The sequence below is a fragment of the Morchella importuna genome (genome assembly GCF_003444635.1).
Source record: "Morchella importuna strain M04M26 chromosome Unknown Morimp01GS014, whole genome shotgun sequence".
NCBI lineage: Eukaryota > Fungi > Ascomycota > Pezizomycetes > Pezizales > Morchellaceae > Morchella > Morchella importuna.
The window spans coordinates 722,342-736,699 of record NW_025763411.1 but is presented as its reverse complement, the minus strand read 5'-3'; the positions used below and the strand labels follow the sequence as shown (position 1 = coordinate 736,699).

The window sequence follows — 14,358 nt, the reverse complement described above, 5'->3', positions numbered from 1 at the left end:
ATGCGTTTCTCTACAGCTGCCCTCGGTGCTATGACCGTCCTTAGCGGACTGGCTGCTGCTATCGATGTCATTGAGATCCAGGATAGACACTTTGTTAACTCCAAGACTGGAAAGCCTTTCTTTGTAAGTTCTACAGTTTTCATCAATACAATTATTGGTATTATTTACTACTATTTGCTATTTCTAGATTGCTAATAGTTATTTTTTCGATGATTGCAGCTTAAGGGAGTAGATTACCAGCCTGGTGGTTCCGCTGCTGTTGAGAAGGGGGGAGACCCTCTCTCTGACGTCGAGACCTGTACTCGTGACATCTTCCTTTTCCAGAAGCTCGGAATCAACACAATCCGTGTTTACTCGGTCGACCCCACCGCCGACCACGATGCATGTATGACCCTCTTGGCCGCGGCCGGAATCTACTTGGTGCTCGATGTCAACTCCCCCTTGGAGCACCAGCACTTGAACAACCAGGAGCCATGGACCACCTACACCCCCATGTACCTTGAGCACATTTTCGGTGTCATTGAGGTCTTCTCTGGATACGACAACATGCTCGCCTTCTTGGCCGGTAACGAGGTCATCTTCGACTCCGGCTCTGCTGAGGCCTCACCAAACTATGTCAAGGCCGTCGTCCGTGACATGAAGGCGTACATCACCAACCACGTCCACCGTATCATCCCCGTTGGATACTCCAACGCTGATGACTTGAAGTTCCGTACCTCGCTCGCCCACTACCTTGAGTGCGGTGACACTGGTTACATTGATTTCTTCGGTGTCAACTCTTACCAGTGGTGCGGTGACAACACCTTTGAGGGCTCCGGATACGACAAGCTCGTCGAGGACTACGCCGACTACTCTCTTCCCGTGTTCTTCACCGAGTATGGTTGCAACGAGGTCCGTCCCCGTGTCTGGCAGGAAGTTGGCTCCCTCTACTCCGAGGACATGACTGGTGTCTTCTCTGGTGGTCTCGTTTACGAGTTCTCTGAGGAGCCCAATAAGTATGGTATCGTTGAGATTGACGGTGATACTGCCAACATCATGGGTGAATACGACACTCTTGTCACAGCCTTCGACAAGGTCCCCAAGGACGTCTCCGTCCCCAGCAACGTGAACATTGTTGACCGCCCCGTTGACTGCGCGGCCGAGTCCTCGTTCAAGAACATCAACGGAAACCTTACCCTTCCTTTCACCCTTGGCCAGGAGTACATTGATGATGGTGTCGACAAGAAGACCTTCGTCAAGGGCAAGTTCCTCTCTCTCGACGATCTGACCCTCGAAGTCAAGCTCGACATCAACGACTCTGACGGCAAGGCCATCACCGATAAGACCATTGAGGCCACCAGCTCCGTCACCCAGTCTGAGATTCCTGAGGGCGGCCACGGAACCAACACTGGTGGTGGTGTCGGAACCGGTGGTGTCACCTCTACCTCCTCCGGCTCTAGCTCTTCTGAGACCGGCCTTTCCAACAGCGCCTCATCTGTCAGCCGCGGTGTCGTTGGCTGGTCAGTGGCTGCTGTCATGGTTGGGTTCGCTGCGTTCTTGTAAATGACTGAGCTTTGATTGGAGCGGCGCGATTGTGAATTTTTTTTTTTTTCATTTCTGTATAAGTCTTGTTTGGTTGGCTGGTTGGGATTGAAGGAGGAGGGGGGTTTCTTTTGTTCCTGGAGCGCTTCTTTTTTTGCTTTTTTTTACAGTCTTCCTTCCCCGTGTTTTGTGTGGGTAGATAAAGTTTCTTCTTCTTGTTACTTTTTTTTTTATAAATAATCTGGTTGGATGTGAAAAATCATTGCATTGTATCCTTCTGTGTCCCGTCGGCCCATTGTGATATGAGTGCTTCGTTGTAGCGTGCGTTGTGCGTTGTGTGTCGTCGTCGTGCGTGTGGTTGGTTAATGTAGAGGAACAAACGATCGTGCGATCCAATTCATTCCATCACCTCCCATCAATCGAGGGGTAATCTGCTGTACTGTCTGTTAACAAAAAAAATCTATCTTATTCTTTCAAGATCTTGCGGGGGGTTAGTAGTAATGGTATTCCAATCGCATCCAGTTGTATTTGTGTTTTTCTGATCGGCTGTTGAATGTGGGGTAGCTGCTGTAGCTCTCTGTCTCGAGCGGAAGATTTTTCTTTCTCTGCAGCTGTCGGTTGGTTGGGTTGTGAATACACGATCTCTGACATGCTGTATGCTGTAGGCAGGATGTAGAGTAGGTAGAGTACATGGTAGGGTGAGTGGATGTTTGTCTTGACGTTGAATAAAATATTCTCCTCACCCTAACTGCCATTCGCCAGTGCCAGTTAGTTCTGCTACTCTAATCGGTTGTGAGTGAGTGAGTGAGTGAGCGCCCATGATTAGAATGAGCTGTCTCTTTGTCGTTGTCATCCGTTCAGATCGCAGCTCGTAGGTAATGATCGAATATCCACCTCAGAAAACAAATCCTCTTCTCTTGGCTACGGTACAGCACGTCCTTTTGTATGTTCCCTTTCTGCCCCCTAGAGCCCTAGAGGTGCTGTCCGGGACGCGTAATACTCTACCCGTTGGGTGGGGTGCCGACGCAGCCGGAGACCGCGTAGGCCCTGGTCTGGGGCCCTGGGTGTTTCGGGTTTTGTGTATGGCCATGGGCTGAGATAGGGCTTAGGGAGAATACGTATAGGTATGAGGGAGAAGATATAGGGAGTATACGGGTGAAAGAATGAGTTAGTGATTGGGGTTTGGGTGTTTCGTTTTGGTTCGGTGCGGTGATAGCGAAGTGCTGTTTGTGGTGAACGAACGCACGGCCCTTGTGCAGGTAGGAAAGCTTGGTGAAGCTTCGTTACTGCGGCTTGCTGCCGGTAGGAGAATGGGATTCTTTGTCTTCCTGCCAGTTGAGCTCCGGCCGGGCTGGGTTAGATAGGTTACACCCGGCATCCCGACTTGGCGTGGTGAGTGCTACATGGGATCGCACTCGGTTTTTTGTTCTCTGTCCCCTCCCTTTCTTTTCTCGCTGGCGACGATCTTGATATTCTGTTATGTATGCAGAACGAGAATTTGAATTCTGATCTCGATGAGTGAATTCCTCACAAAGTGTCTAGGTTCGATCTGTGTATAAAGAGTTTTTTTTTCTGTTTTTTTTCTTTTGTTTCTTTGTAGGGAGGATGTTTTGTGAGCTCTATCAAAGCCAATTAATGAGAGCCTTCTATGTAGGGTTAGGGCTTATCACCCTCTCGACCAACCAGCCTCTAGATCTAGACTAATCGTAGTACTACTCGCCCAGGTACCCGAAACAACCATCCACAGACTATTTCCTCACAATTCGATGCGATGGGGGTACTCTACTGTGCATATACTATTCACCGGCTGAATTACATACTCCAAAACTAAAGATCATCGAGCCGGAGGGAGAATATTCAGCCTGCGTTACGTTACTTTATGCTACGAGATTTCAAATCCCAAACATCCGATCAAAAGATCAAAGTGCTGCTCTCTGCTTATGTCAGAGTAGCAGATGTCTCACGCTCATTCGCACGCAAGCGCGCGACTGGAGTGGCCGCTTATTCTCCGGCCGGCGAGTGATATTGCAATATGATATCATCGCGCATCTCCATAATTTCAGAATCTCAGAGGCAGAGAGTTAGAGTCGGCCCTGAAACCCCGAGACATGATCTTCTTCCGCCCCTACTGCCCCTCTCCTTTCTGCTTCGCGGGCGTGAGAGCGAATGGGAAGTCTACAACGACCCGACCGCATACCTACCAGCCATCCCTATCCATTTCATGTTCCTTCACCGTCGCTTGTGAGAATATCCGCAAGACATCCCCAGGGACGCAGCGGTGAAGCGCGGAATATCCGGTGGTAGTGGTGGTGGTTGGGAACCTACATGCTTATGTAGACATGGTGGTGGTGGTTGGAAAATATGAAATCATTTCCCCTAAGGTCCTTCCTTACCCTTGCCCTGACATCTGCAAACTCTTTTTACGATCTTGCTTTACATAACTGCCTGCCCAGGTACCCTGAGGGGTGTGCATTCCCGAACGGGGAATTTCGCAGGTACGGAGCGGCGAGTGAGCGAGATGAAGGCAGAGGAGGCTAAAGCCTAGGAGGGCCCTAGGGAAAAGAGAAGACACGATGGGAGTTTCCCTAGCTCCCGAGTGCACCCGTGGGCGAGATAGGGGAGGAGGGTTTTCGAGAAGGTTGGAAAAAGTGGCAGTGGTTAGTTTAGTTTGAGTTTTGGTGGCAGTGAAGCCTAAGGTAAGGGGAAGAGGAGGGTGGCGAGCGAAGAAAGAGGGAAAGTGAGAAGGATGAACTCTAACTAAAGTTGGAGTAACAGTTCAGGGTCCACGCCGGCATGGCTGTTCGGAGAAACACAGACCGGACTGCAACCAGCCCCAACAACGACGTCGTCGCCAAAGTAGAGTGGAGGATGTATGTAAACGGAGGGAGCAAGGTGGGTGCTTGCTTCCCCGGTTCCCCGCAATACGTTCCTGGGCAATTGCGTGGTGGATCGTGGAGAAGATGACACGGTCTTTTTTGTCTTATCTGGAGCAGATATGAAAATAGATTTTTTGATACTCATCCTCAACTGCGCTTGCAAGTCCAGGGAGGGAGCTCTCCTGAAGTTTGAGTTTTTACAGGTGGTCTCTTTAGCAGCCATCCAGCTTCCGGGAGATACGCGGGGAGGCAAAAAAAAAAAAGGCTGTGATGGAGGTTCCCTTTTCGCGAAATCTCGGAGTCTAACTTTCTCCTCGGAGGGCAGGGAAGAAGGTTAGGGTTTCGATCGAGGAGAGGCCCTGACTAACGCTTTACAGTTTACGGACAGGTAGAAAGGCTATGAAGCACGTGTGTCTGGGTGAATTCCCTGCGTCTCTGTCTGTGGTGGTTAGGTATGCTAGGTATGCTTGGTATGTAGAGCATGCCATGCCTGTGCTGCTCTGGCTGGCTGTCCTTCCCCGGCAATTGGGAGGAATCCGATCACCATCGTAAACATCCCATCTCCATCTTGCAGCAGAGGTTGCATGTGGGGTTTGGAGGGGATGGAGGGGTAAATCGCTACCTTACATGAAGAGCAGTCTGACAGACAAAGCTTTGTTGTGTCCAGGTGTGGCCGTCCACCGGTAGAGAGGCGTCGCTACTGCTGCGGGGAATTGCTTTTTTGCTGCCTGTCTGTTCTCCCGACTCCCCATCATCCCAGCGACCTGGGGAAAAACTAAAGTGGTGATGGTTCTCTTTTTTAGTCGTAAGCGTTACATCAGTGTAACTTTTTCCCTTTCTCTCGAACTCTCCCTTATCAGAGCTCTGTGAGTGGTCAGCTTATCTTCGCTCGCCGCCTACGGAATCAAAACACCAAACTTTTTGGTTCGCGCGCAAATCTCCGTAGCGAGAAAGATTTTCAGAGGGGTTTCGGGATGGCGTGCTTTCCCCGTTTGGGGTTTATTTTACGTTTCTGTAATGTACCTTGACGCCGAATTCCTCCGTACGGGGGCGTGGGAACGAGACGACACCCCATCCCACGTCCTGTCGTGTGTGTGGTTGGCAGCGGTGGGTGGTGCGACATGTTCGATATCTGATTTTTGGACGCCTCTGCCCTGATAGAGATGTAGAGGGAGGGGGGAACCCATGCAAGGTGAAACTTTTTTTACTATTTCGTTTTACGGATCTCTTTCTTTTTGCTTTACCCGCATACAAATCTGGCCGCGATCCAGGTCTTCGGGAGGGTACAATCTACCGACAAGGTCCCGTTGCAGCCTGGCGCTAGACCACTCTGGGCGGAAAAAGCCCCACCACAGCACCGTATCTTCGACTTCTTGATGATGTATTTCAGTAGGCTAAGCAATCGATAAGGACTGAAAGAGGGTAGTACCACGATCAACCTTGATGCGGGGTTCGGAATTTAACTGACTGTAGTGAATTACGCCAGAGAAAATCTTTTCCGCGTTCCTTTTTTTCTCTCTGCTACTGCTCGTCTCCTCCCCACGGTTAGCGTGGATGTGGCTAGCTAGCGGATGGGATGGCTTGTCCTTCGGGGGCGATAGGGATAAGGTAGAGTTGTAGTGATTGCAGATTGCGAAACCTTGACATCGAGAAGGCTTTAAAGAGGGACCTCTCGTCCCGCCATCTGGAGTTGAAAATTTCCTCGCACCACAGTTGTTTGGATAAGCCAGTCTTAGATACCCCTTCCAACAAAAGTCGAAGAACCCCCCCACCCTCCTCCACATCAACCACAATTACTAGAATCTCTTGAAATCTTCTTCATACCACACATCAGTCAACATGTCCAACATTGCTTACGAACCCGAGTTCCAGCAGGCTTACCACGGTATGTTCATATCGATCATTGACCCTGAGAGGGTCTTTTTTTCTCACATCAACTTTTGTACTGACTTTCACCCCCTTCAGAGCTTGAGTCTTCCCTCTCCAGCTCCAAGCTCTTCACTGTCTCCCCCGAGCTCAAGGCCGCTCTCCCCGTCGTCTCCGTCCCCGAGCGTGTTATTCAGTTCCGTGTTACCTGGGAGGACGACAATGGCCAACTCCAGGTCAACCGTGGATACCGTGTTCAGTTCAACTCCGCTCTCGGACCATACAAGGGCGGTCTCCGTTTCCACCCCACTGTCAACCTTTCCATCCTCAAGTTCCTCGGATTCGAGCAGACCTTCAAGAATGCCTTGACTGGACGTGAGTAGTCCAATTAATTCGACTCTTATGACTTTTTGAGACCATCTTTACTGACATGCTTCTTTCTGATAGTCAACATGGGTGGTGGCAAGGGAGGATCTGACTTCGACCCCAAGGGCAAGTCTGACAACGAGATCCGCCGCTTCTGCTACTCTTTCATGCGCGAACTCTCCCGCCACATTGGTCAGTTCACTGACGTCCCTGCTGGTGACATTGGTGTCGGTGGTCGTGAGGTCGGTTACATGTTCGGTGCCTACAAGGCCTACAAGAACCAGTGGGAGGGTGTCATCACTGGTAAGGGAATCACCTGGGGTGGATCCCTCATCCGCCCTGAGGCCACTGGTTACGGTCTCGTCTACTACGTCTCCCACATGTTATCATACGCCTCTGGCGGAAAGGAGACCTTCGCCGGAAAGCGTGTCGCCATCTCTGGATCTGGAAACGTTGCCCAGTACGCTGCCCTCAAGGTCCTTGAGCTTGGCGGAAGGGTCATCACTCTCTCCGACTCCAAGGGTGCCTTGATTGCCACCTCTGGTGAGGGCTTCAACGAGAGCGACATTGAGCAGATTGCCCAGCTCAAGCTTGACCGCAAGTACCTTACCGAGCTCTACTCTGCCCAGGACTCATTCAAGTCCCGCTTCAAGTACCTCCCCGGTGCCCGCCCCTGGTCCAACGTTGAGCATGTCGACATTGCCCTCCCCTCTGCGACCCAGAATGAGGTTTCCGAGCAGGAGGCCAAGGACTTGATCGCCGCCGGATGCAAGTTCATTGCTGAGGGATCCAACATGGGTTCCACCCAGGAGGCCATCAATGTCTACGAGGAGGACCGCCGCACCCGCAAGGCTGAGGGTATCTGGTACGGACCCGCCAAGGCCGCCAACTGCGGTGGTGTCGCTGTCTCTGGTCTCGAGATGGCCCAGAACTCCCAGCGTGTCTCATGGACCTCTGAGCAGGTTGATAAGGAGCTTGCTGGAATCATGGAGAGGTGCTTCTGGAACTGCCTTAACACTGCTAAGGAGTACTACGACATTGCCGAGGGCGAGCTTCCTTCGCTCGTTGCTGGTGCCAACATTGCCGGATACGTCAAGGTTGTCACTGCCATGAAGGCCCAGGGTGACTGGTGGTAAATGCTTTAGTTTGGCACGAGTAAAAAAAATCAAAAATTAATGGAGTTTATGTCTTTTCTATCTTTTCTTTCTTTTTTAACTTATTAGGGTCACTGTTTATTGGTTATGGGATTCTGGAGCTGGGAAATGTACAGTGCAACTTATTTTTTCTTTTTATTATTCTTTTTTTTTTTACCCGACTTTTGGATTGAGCGGGCTTACACTACATCTACGAAATCTTGTTTCTTTTGTCATGTCGAGCGGGCTAGGCTGGCTTTTGGGGGAACGGGGGATTGGCTTTGGTGTTGTGGATTTGTTTAAGGTCCTTGGACTGGTTGATGAATTCGGTATTCAGAAAACAATGAAATGGATTGATTAAACATTACAAACAATTATTGTTCCTCTGGGTGCAAAGTGACATTGATGATTAGTGAGCTACTAATTAGTGCGCCCCCTCCGGGGATAACCCGGAGGTTGGTTGGCTGGTTAGTCTTGGTCTTTGCTTGGGGGTGGCGGAGAAGGTGGTGGTGGTGGAGGCGGTGGGAGTAGTGGGGCGCCAAGATGGTCACGTGCGCTAATCACTGACAGGGGTATGTAGTGTGGGGTGCTGATACGAGGTGGGTGGGGTTTTGAAACTGGGAAGATAGAGCTTGGAAACTGGAAACTGGAAACTGGAAACTGGAAACTGGACGCCGCGGAGCTGTGGGCTGTGGGGGTGGGGGTTTGAAAAGATAGGAGAATCAGGATTTGGGGTTTGAAAGATAGGAGAATCAAGATTTGGGGTTTGAGTGATATTAGCTGGCTGGAGATGGTGTCCTTGGAACTCCTCGCACGATGAGATGAGACGAAAGAGTCGTGGGTTCTCGACGGCCGGTCCATCTCGACTCTACCACGTCCGCTCCAGCTGGCCATCATACCAGGACTTGAGGGCGAGGTCTTTGGTTGCTAGCTCTACTACTTCATGATAGCTGCCCGTAGTCCTTATCTGCATTGCTACAAGGTGCTAGCACCGTGGGAGCTTCAAAGATAGGACTGACATCTGGACCTATCAAACTGGTGTTGAGGAGGTGGTCCGTTTGGGGCTGCGCTCCCTTCTCGCCGCGCCTTTTGCTCGTGGATACTGGGTTTGGGATTTTACGTAGGTGATGTGTGGGAGACGTTCGCTGTTCGATGTTCGACGTTGGGCTGGTGAGCTTATAGGTCGTTCATGGCTAGAATGCTCCTAAATGGAACATTCCTAGATTGAACACCTCAAGATATAACACTCTCAGTCCAGATGGGACATTCCCAGACGGGGTATTCACGGGCGGAATGATTAATGGTGGTTTGGTACGTACGTGCCATAGCGCTACCGGTTTTTAGAGGTAGGATATATTGGGTTTGAGATGTAGGCGCAGGTATAAGTTGGGTAAGGATGCTTTCACATGGGTAGGTCGCTGCTACTACACAGAGTTGAGTTAGAAACATGGTTTCTTCAAATAGCAGTGCTCGTGCTCTTGTGAAGAAGGATTTTTCCACCTCAACTAATCCTATCTTACCCTACATCTATCACATTTCTATTTTAATTACTAACCGTAACACAGCAGTGAAAGTTAGTTACATGTGTTGTCAACTCATTCAAAGGACAGATTTGTCATTAGAGAATGCAGTAAAGTTGGCATGAACAGTAACGGCCGTACAATTTTTCATCTTGGAAAATTCGTGCGATACCAACGTCAAGCTTCGGCAACTACTAATTTTACGAGAATAATACTATGGGACAGCTAATAATCCGTCGCCGCCATAGACCGCTGCAACGTCGTAGATACAATACTTGAACAGCTTTAACTTTTCTATGAAAATGCCGAACATACAGAAGGGGGGCACATCCACCCATCGAATATAAGATCGTGTCGATAGCTCTAACGCAATCTGGACGAGATTTCAGAACCGGATGATGGTATTGACATTGAACATAACATCCATCCATAGTATAACAGGCTTTTGGCCCTGAGCTTATATGTCCGTCTTCTGCGCATTCAGAAAATCAAAACCAAAGCCTCCAGCAATGTCTATACAGTCAGCTCGAGATATGCCCTCCAGCAGCAGCCAAAACCCTAGGATGCGCCCGCAACTGACTATAAGAGTCCCCCCGCCGCCGCATCTCCAGAACCCTATGCCTCCGATTCCGCCACAGACTATCCGAGTGGTCCCCCATACGAAGGCTAATAACAAGGAGCCCCGCTGCAAGGATACTAAGAATAACAACGCTCCTCTTAAAAACCCCAGGGGCATCATTGATATCAACAACCTTACTAGCAATGAACGTATCAAGGCTGCGCTTGAGCCCTTACTCGCGCGGTGGAGCACGAACCTTAGCTTCCGCGAAATCACGGCCATTGCGCGCCTCCCTGCAGAGGAGGCGGAGGCCATGTTTGTCGTGCAGCTTATCGACTCGCTTGAGGCAGAGAAGCGGAGACGGCGGGCTGCGGAGAGTTGTGTCAAGCTGCTGGAAGAGACGCATACTGAACTCCTCAGGAAGAAGAAGGAGGTGCATGAGGAGACGCAGGGGCTACTAAGAAAGAGGTCGATGGAGATTAGGGAGGAGGAGGAGTGGGTGTGCATGAGGGAGAGGGAGCTGGGAGGCGAGAACGCGGCGTTGAAGGAGCGAGTTAGGCATTTGGAGATTGACTTGTGGAATGCGAGGAAGAGGGATGGGTCGATGATTTAGCTAGATGGTTGGGTATACATATCTATTGGTGTAGCTGGCTGCGATATGTGGGCTACCAAGTATAGTCGACAGTTTGCAATTGGTATTCTAGATATTTTTTTTTTGATGTATGGAAATAGTCTTAGGCGTTTTCCTATTTATATAACACATTTTATCGTTAATATTTCCCATCGAGTGATATCCGGTGATGGAAACATGTATCCTGCGTTACTACCAGCGGCAACGCATATATAGATATTTTCTCCTTCTACAAAGATAGTAGATTGTTATCTTGAGATACTAAAGGTGATTTCTAGACCGTGGATGGGATGTCAAGCTCGAAGGATCAGGGAGATACTCATATGCCGAATTGGGCTCAACAGTTACATGAAGCAGCAACTACCACAAGTCTAAATGTAGTCAACCAGTAAGTACTAAACGACCCTGAACGCCAAAGTTTAAAGGCTGATGTTCTCTCCTATACTTCCGTTTCCCTCATAATGTTTTCTATAAGGATATTTGGTCTGTATATAATACCTATCCGGTTCCTGACAGTGATTATTTTGGGAAAACTGTGCATCTATTATCAGGACAAATGCTCTATAATTCTAATGATATTTATGAATGTTAACTTATAACACCTTTTCATGTTTCATATCCTCATAGCACGAGATCGCACCGCAACGCGAAGCCTAATAAGTAGAACTGTCTTAAATGACTACTATCTGAAAAGCGTATTACGCTCTGGACCCGGTAACTATCATGATAGCTATAGGTTGCTCTGAGATGATAAATATAGCGGTGGGGGAGCTATATACTTCGCTAGAGAGTTGAGCATACCCCTAATCTAGGAAATGGCCGCCTGTTTAATTGTAATTGACGAAAACAGTAAATTAAAACACACGGGTCTTTAAAAGATTGCTTGAATACGGCGGTTGGAACGTGGAGTTATATAAAGTCAGTAGCGGAGCGTGGCTGTGCGGGGCGGGTAGCTTGCGGCGGGCAGCAGCAAAAGTAGAGACATATATACTAATATTATGATAAATATATAATGAAAAAGGTCTAAAATGACACAGATTTCAGTATACGTGCTTAGTAGTAACACATAATGCAAAATGATATAGTTCGTTATGATCCAAAAAAGAAGGTCTACTCGACCCGAGAGAGTACAAAGACATCGGGCAAAATCAGTAATAAGGGCCGATTCCCATCCTCACCACTCACCTCTTCCTCTAGAGATATCAAAAACCACGACCGCCCCCCAATCAGTTTCTTTTACTAAAAGAACAAAAGGTTCTACAAAAGGTACTGCAGCGACTTATGGAATAATGTGCGCTCCTACCCCCCTGGTTTGAACCCAGGACCTTGCATCCTGGACAAACACTTGGTGTCTAACCTGACGAGTAGTCCAACTACTAGACTACTCGCCTATGGTAGATGCTGCGCTGGAAGTGATACTCGAGCTTGGCGGTGCGCCAAGATAGAGAACCCCTAACCCTTCGATATCAATCAAGTATATAATATTCAATATTTTTGTTTAATCCATTAATATATTCAATAGCTCGATCATAACCATGTGTTATTGTAGAGCATGCCTACCCCGTATAAAGTTAATTAATCGAGAAGGAATCATGTAATCCATTTTAACTTCTACTACTACGCACTCACTAGTAGTAAAGAGACGAGAGCATTATAATTGTCTAATTTTAACACTCCAATGACCAGAATAGAATATTTGGCGGCCTTCTTTATTGATGGTTGCGGGCAGCGTAGGTCATGCTGCATATATGCATGTAGAGGTTATGATACCGAGTGATATTCCATGCATCCAAATTAGCCTTCACCAATCATCACTCGATCAACACATGACCCTTAACATCCCCACCACCAACGTCCCATTAGCTTAATTCTTGACCGCCCACCCTTATCAGTCTAACGCCGACCCTAACTACAATGTCGTCCTCACCAATCCAACCCACCTCTCCTAAACAAACGACCTACGAAATCGCCTCCACCGCCCCCCGCCTCTCCCTCCGCAAATGCATCGACAAGTTTGCCGATTTCCTCAAAGTCCATGATATTTTCTGGGCCGGGATCGAGCTCGAACCAACCACTGCCAACGGCCAACTAAGCCCCGGGACCGGACCATCTGTTCCAGCGGGGAAGGTTCTCAGGGTCTATATCTACGATTCTGAGGATCCAGTGGCGGTGAGCTACTTGTTCCAACAAAGCGGTTTTGTGAAAGATCAGCTACCCGAAGGGATTGAGGTGGTCGAGTTTGTAGAACTGAGTACTATAAGAGATTCCAAGGGGAAATGAGCTGGATAGGTAGCAGCCCTCATAGTAAGATTCTATGTGATTTGGATTATGGTGTTAAATTGAGTCATGATTATACTCTTTGGGAGTACTTTTGTACGCGGGTTGACAGATCGAACTAGAATGGCTGTCTTTCTTGAGGGTACCAGCCAGCAAACAATCGATACTTTCAAAACCCCTCTCACTCACGGCTTTTGATTTTTCTGTGAGATCGGAGTCCCAGAAGCGTCCGTGATCTCGTCCTGAAATCCAGAAAAGCACGAGCCCATATCGCACTAATCCATAGGCAAAGAACATTATTTGACTTATGTCTCACTAAAGGTACTTTTTGGATAAGTCTCTTATATTATTACTTTCGCCTATATGAATTAAACAAAAAAAATACTTTCGCCTTTGTTGATAATGACTGTGAGTGATATTACATGATTGGGATTTTTACTTACCACGCCCTACACTGTAGATAGTTACCACATTAGGAGTTCCACAGCCCGAGAGACTGGGATTCCTAAATTATCATCCGGACCCAGACCTGGCTTCAGTCCTCATATGACACGTTATGGATAACGATCACATTATCATATTTGGGTACTTACCTAGTGGTGACCTTCTCTCTATACTACATTAACTGGAAAGTAAAGTTCCAATAAGACGTCTAAACAAAGTGTGGCGGGAATTCTCGATTTCTTTTGCCCCTCGCTACACTAACGAAAAGTTTTTCTCTCGCTTTTCTTTCCTAATTTGAGGGCAGAACCAAATTAAACAGATTAAGCGCCTCGCCACTTCTTATTTCAACCTCTCAACAATTCTCAGACTCCCAGCTGATGCGGGACAAATTAGATTAAACACCGACGAGGAGGTTATTGCTCAACACCGCATACCTTCCGGGCCACACTCACATGAGCAGAGTCCAAAGCACCTTAGCAGGCAAGCTTAAGATCGATTATTCGCTGGAATAGATCTGATCACTACATACTTGCACAGCTACTATGAGCTGCAAAGAAAGATATGAAAGCTAGAACTGGAAATCATGGAAAACTCCAAGCTCCGCGCGGGAATCATGTCGACAGACTCCACAAATAAACCCGACAAATTGCAGCTCAGTGTCACCAACCAAAACACGCCTTTTTGCACTCGGGTAATTGTTGTACATACCATGGAGCGAAACTAACTTCATTAATTTTGTCATTATTAGATGGTATCAGCAGTCTTAGCATTGCCCACCTATTGCCTTGCCTACTAACATGTATTCAACGCAAGGCCAGGCGGTGGTAGTTCAGCAGTATGTGTACTACTTGTCTTTTATGATTAGTAGCTCAGTAATTTTCCTTTCTTTTTCTTCCCTTTCCTTTTTCTTCCGTTCCTCCACTTCTCTTTCTGCTTGGCCTAGCTATTATATTATTTTTCCTTTCAGGCTCTTGCGGCATCTCACTCAATAAGTATCCATGTCTGATTCCAGACCAGGTTTTTTTTCTTTCGTCTCTAGCTCTCTGCTCCTGTGTCTCCGTCCGTCATGAAATAATGTGGGGAGACGTACGTCCATGCAGCTTAATGTCAACCTACATACGTCCTCCCAACTCAAATTATATTGCACTGCGTTGCGGGATATGAT

General features: G+C 48.2%; 4 protein-coding genes across 4 annotated transcripts; all 4 read left to right on the top strand.

The window, feature by feature from the left end:
* Positions 1 to 1,542, top strand: LAJ45_05373 (uncharacterized protein; the record flags this gene model as incomplete). Its single annotated transcript, XM_046114944.1, has 2 exons — positions 1 to 123; positions 220 to 1,542. 2 exons carry the CDS (start codon positions 1 to 3, stop codon positions 1,540 to 1,542), a joined length of 1,446 nt encoding a protein of 481 aa, XP_045971981.1.
* Positions 1,543 to 6,236: 4,694 nt separating this feature from the next.
* Positions 6,237 to 7,765, top strand: LAJ45_05372 (uncharacterized protein; the record flags this gene model as incomplete). The annotated part of the gene is made up of 3 exons (XM_046114943.1): positions 6,237 to 6,282; positions 6,363 to 6,638; positions 6,711 to 7,765. The coding sequence occupies 3 exons, from the start codon at positions 6,237 to 6,239 to the stop codon at positions 7,763 to 7,765; spliced, it is 1,377 nt and encodes a 458-aa protein (XP_045971980.1).
* A 2,026-nt stretch (positions 7,766 to 9,791) lies between these two features.
* LAJ45_05371 (uncharacterized protein) lies at positions 9,792 to 10,454 on the top strand (the record flags this gene model as incomplete). Its single annotated transcript, XM_046114942.1, has 1 exon — positions 9,792 to 10,454. The coding sequence occupies one exon, from the start codon at positions 9,792 to 9,794 to the stop codon at positions 10,452 to 10,454; it is 663 nt and encodes a 220-aa protein (XP_045971979.1).
* Positions 10,455 to 12,386: 1,932 nt separating this feature from the next.
* On the top strand, positions 12,387 to 12,752 carry LAJ45_05370 (uncharacterized protein; the record flags this gene model as incomplete). The annotated part of the gene is made up of 1 exon (XM_046114941.1): positions 12,387 to 12,752. The coding sequence occupies one exon, from the start codon at positions 12,387 to 12,389 to the stop codon at positions 12,750 to 12,752; it is 366 nt and encodes a 121-aa protein (XP_045971978.1).
* Positions 12,753 to 14,358: the final 1,606 nt, after the last annotated feature.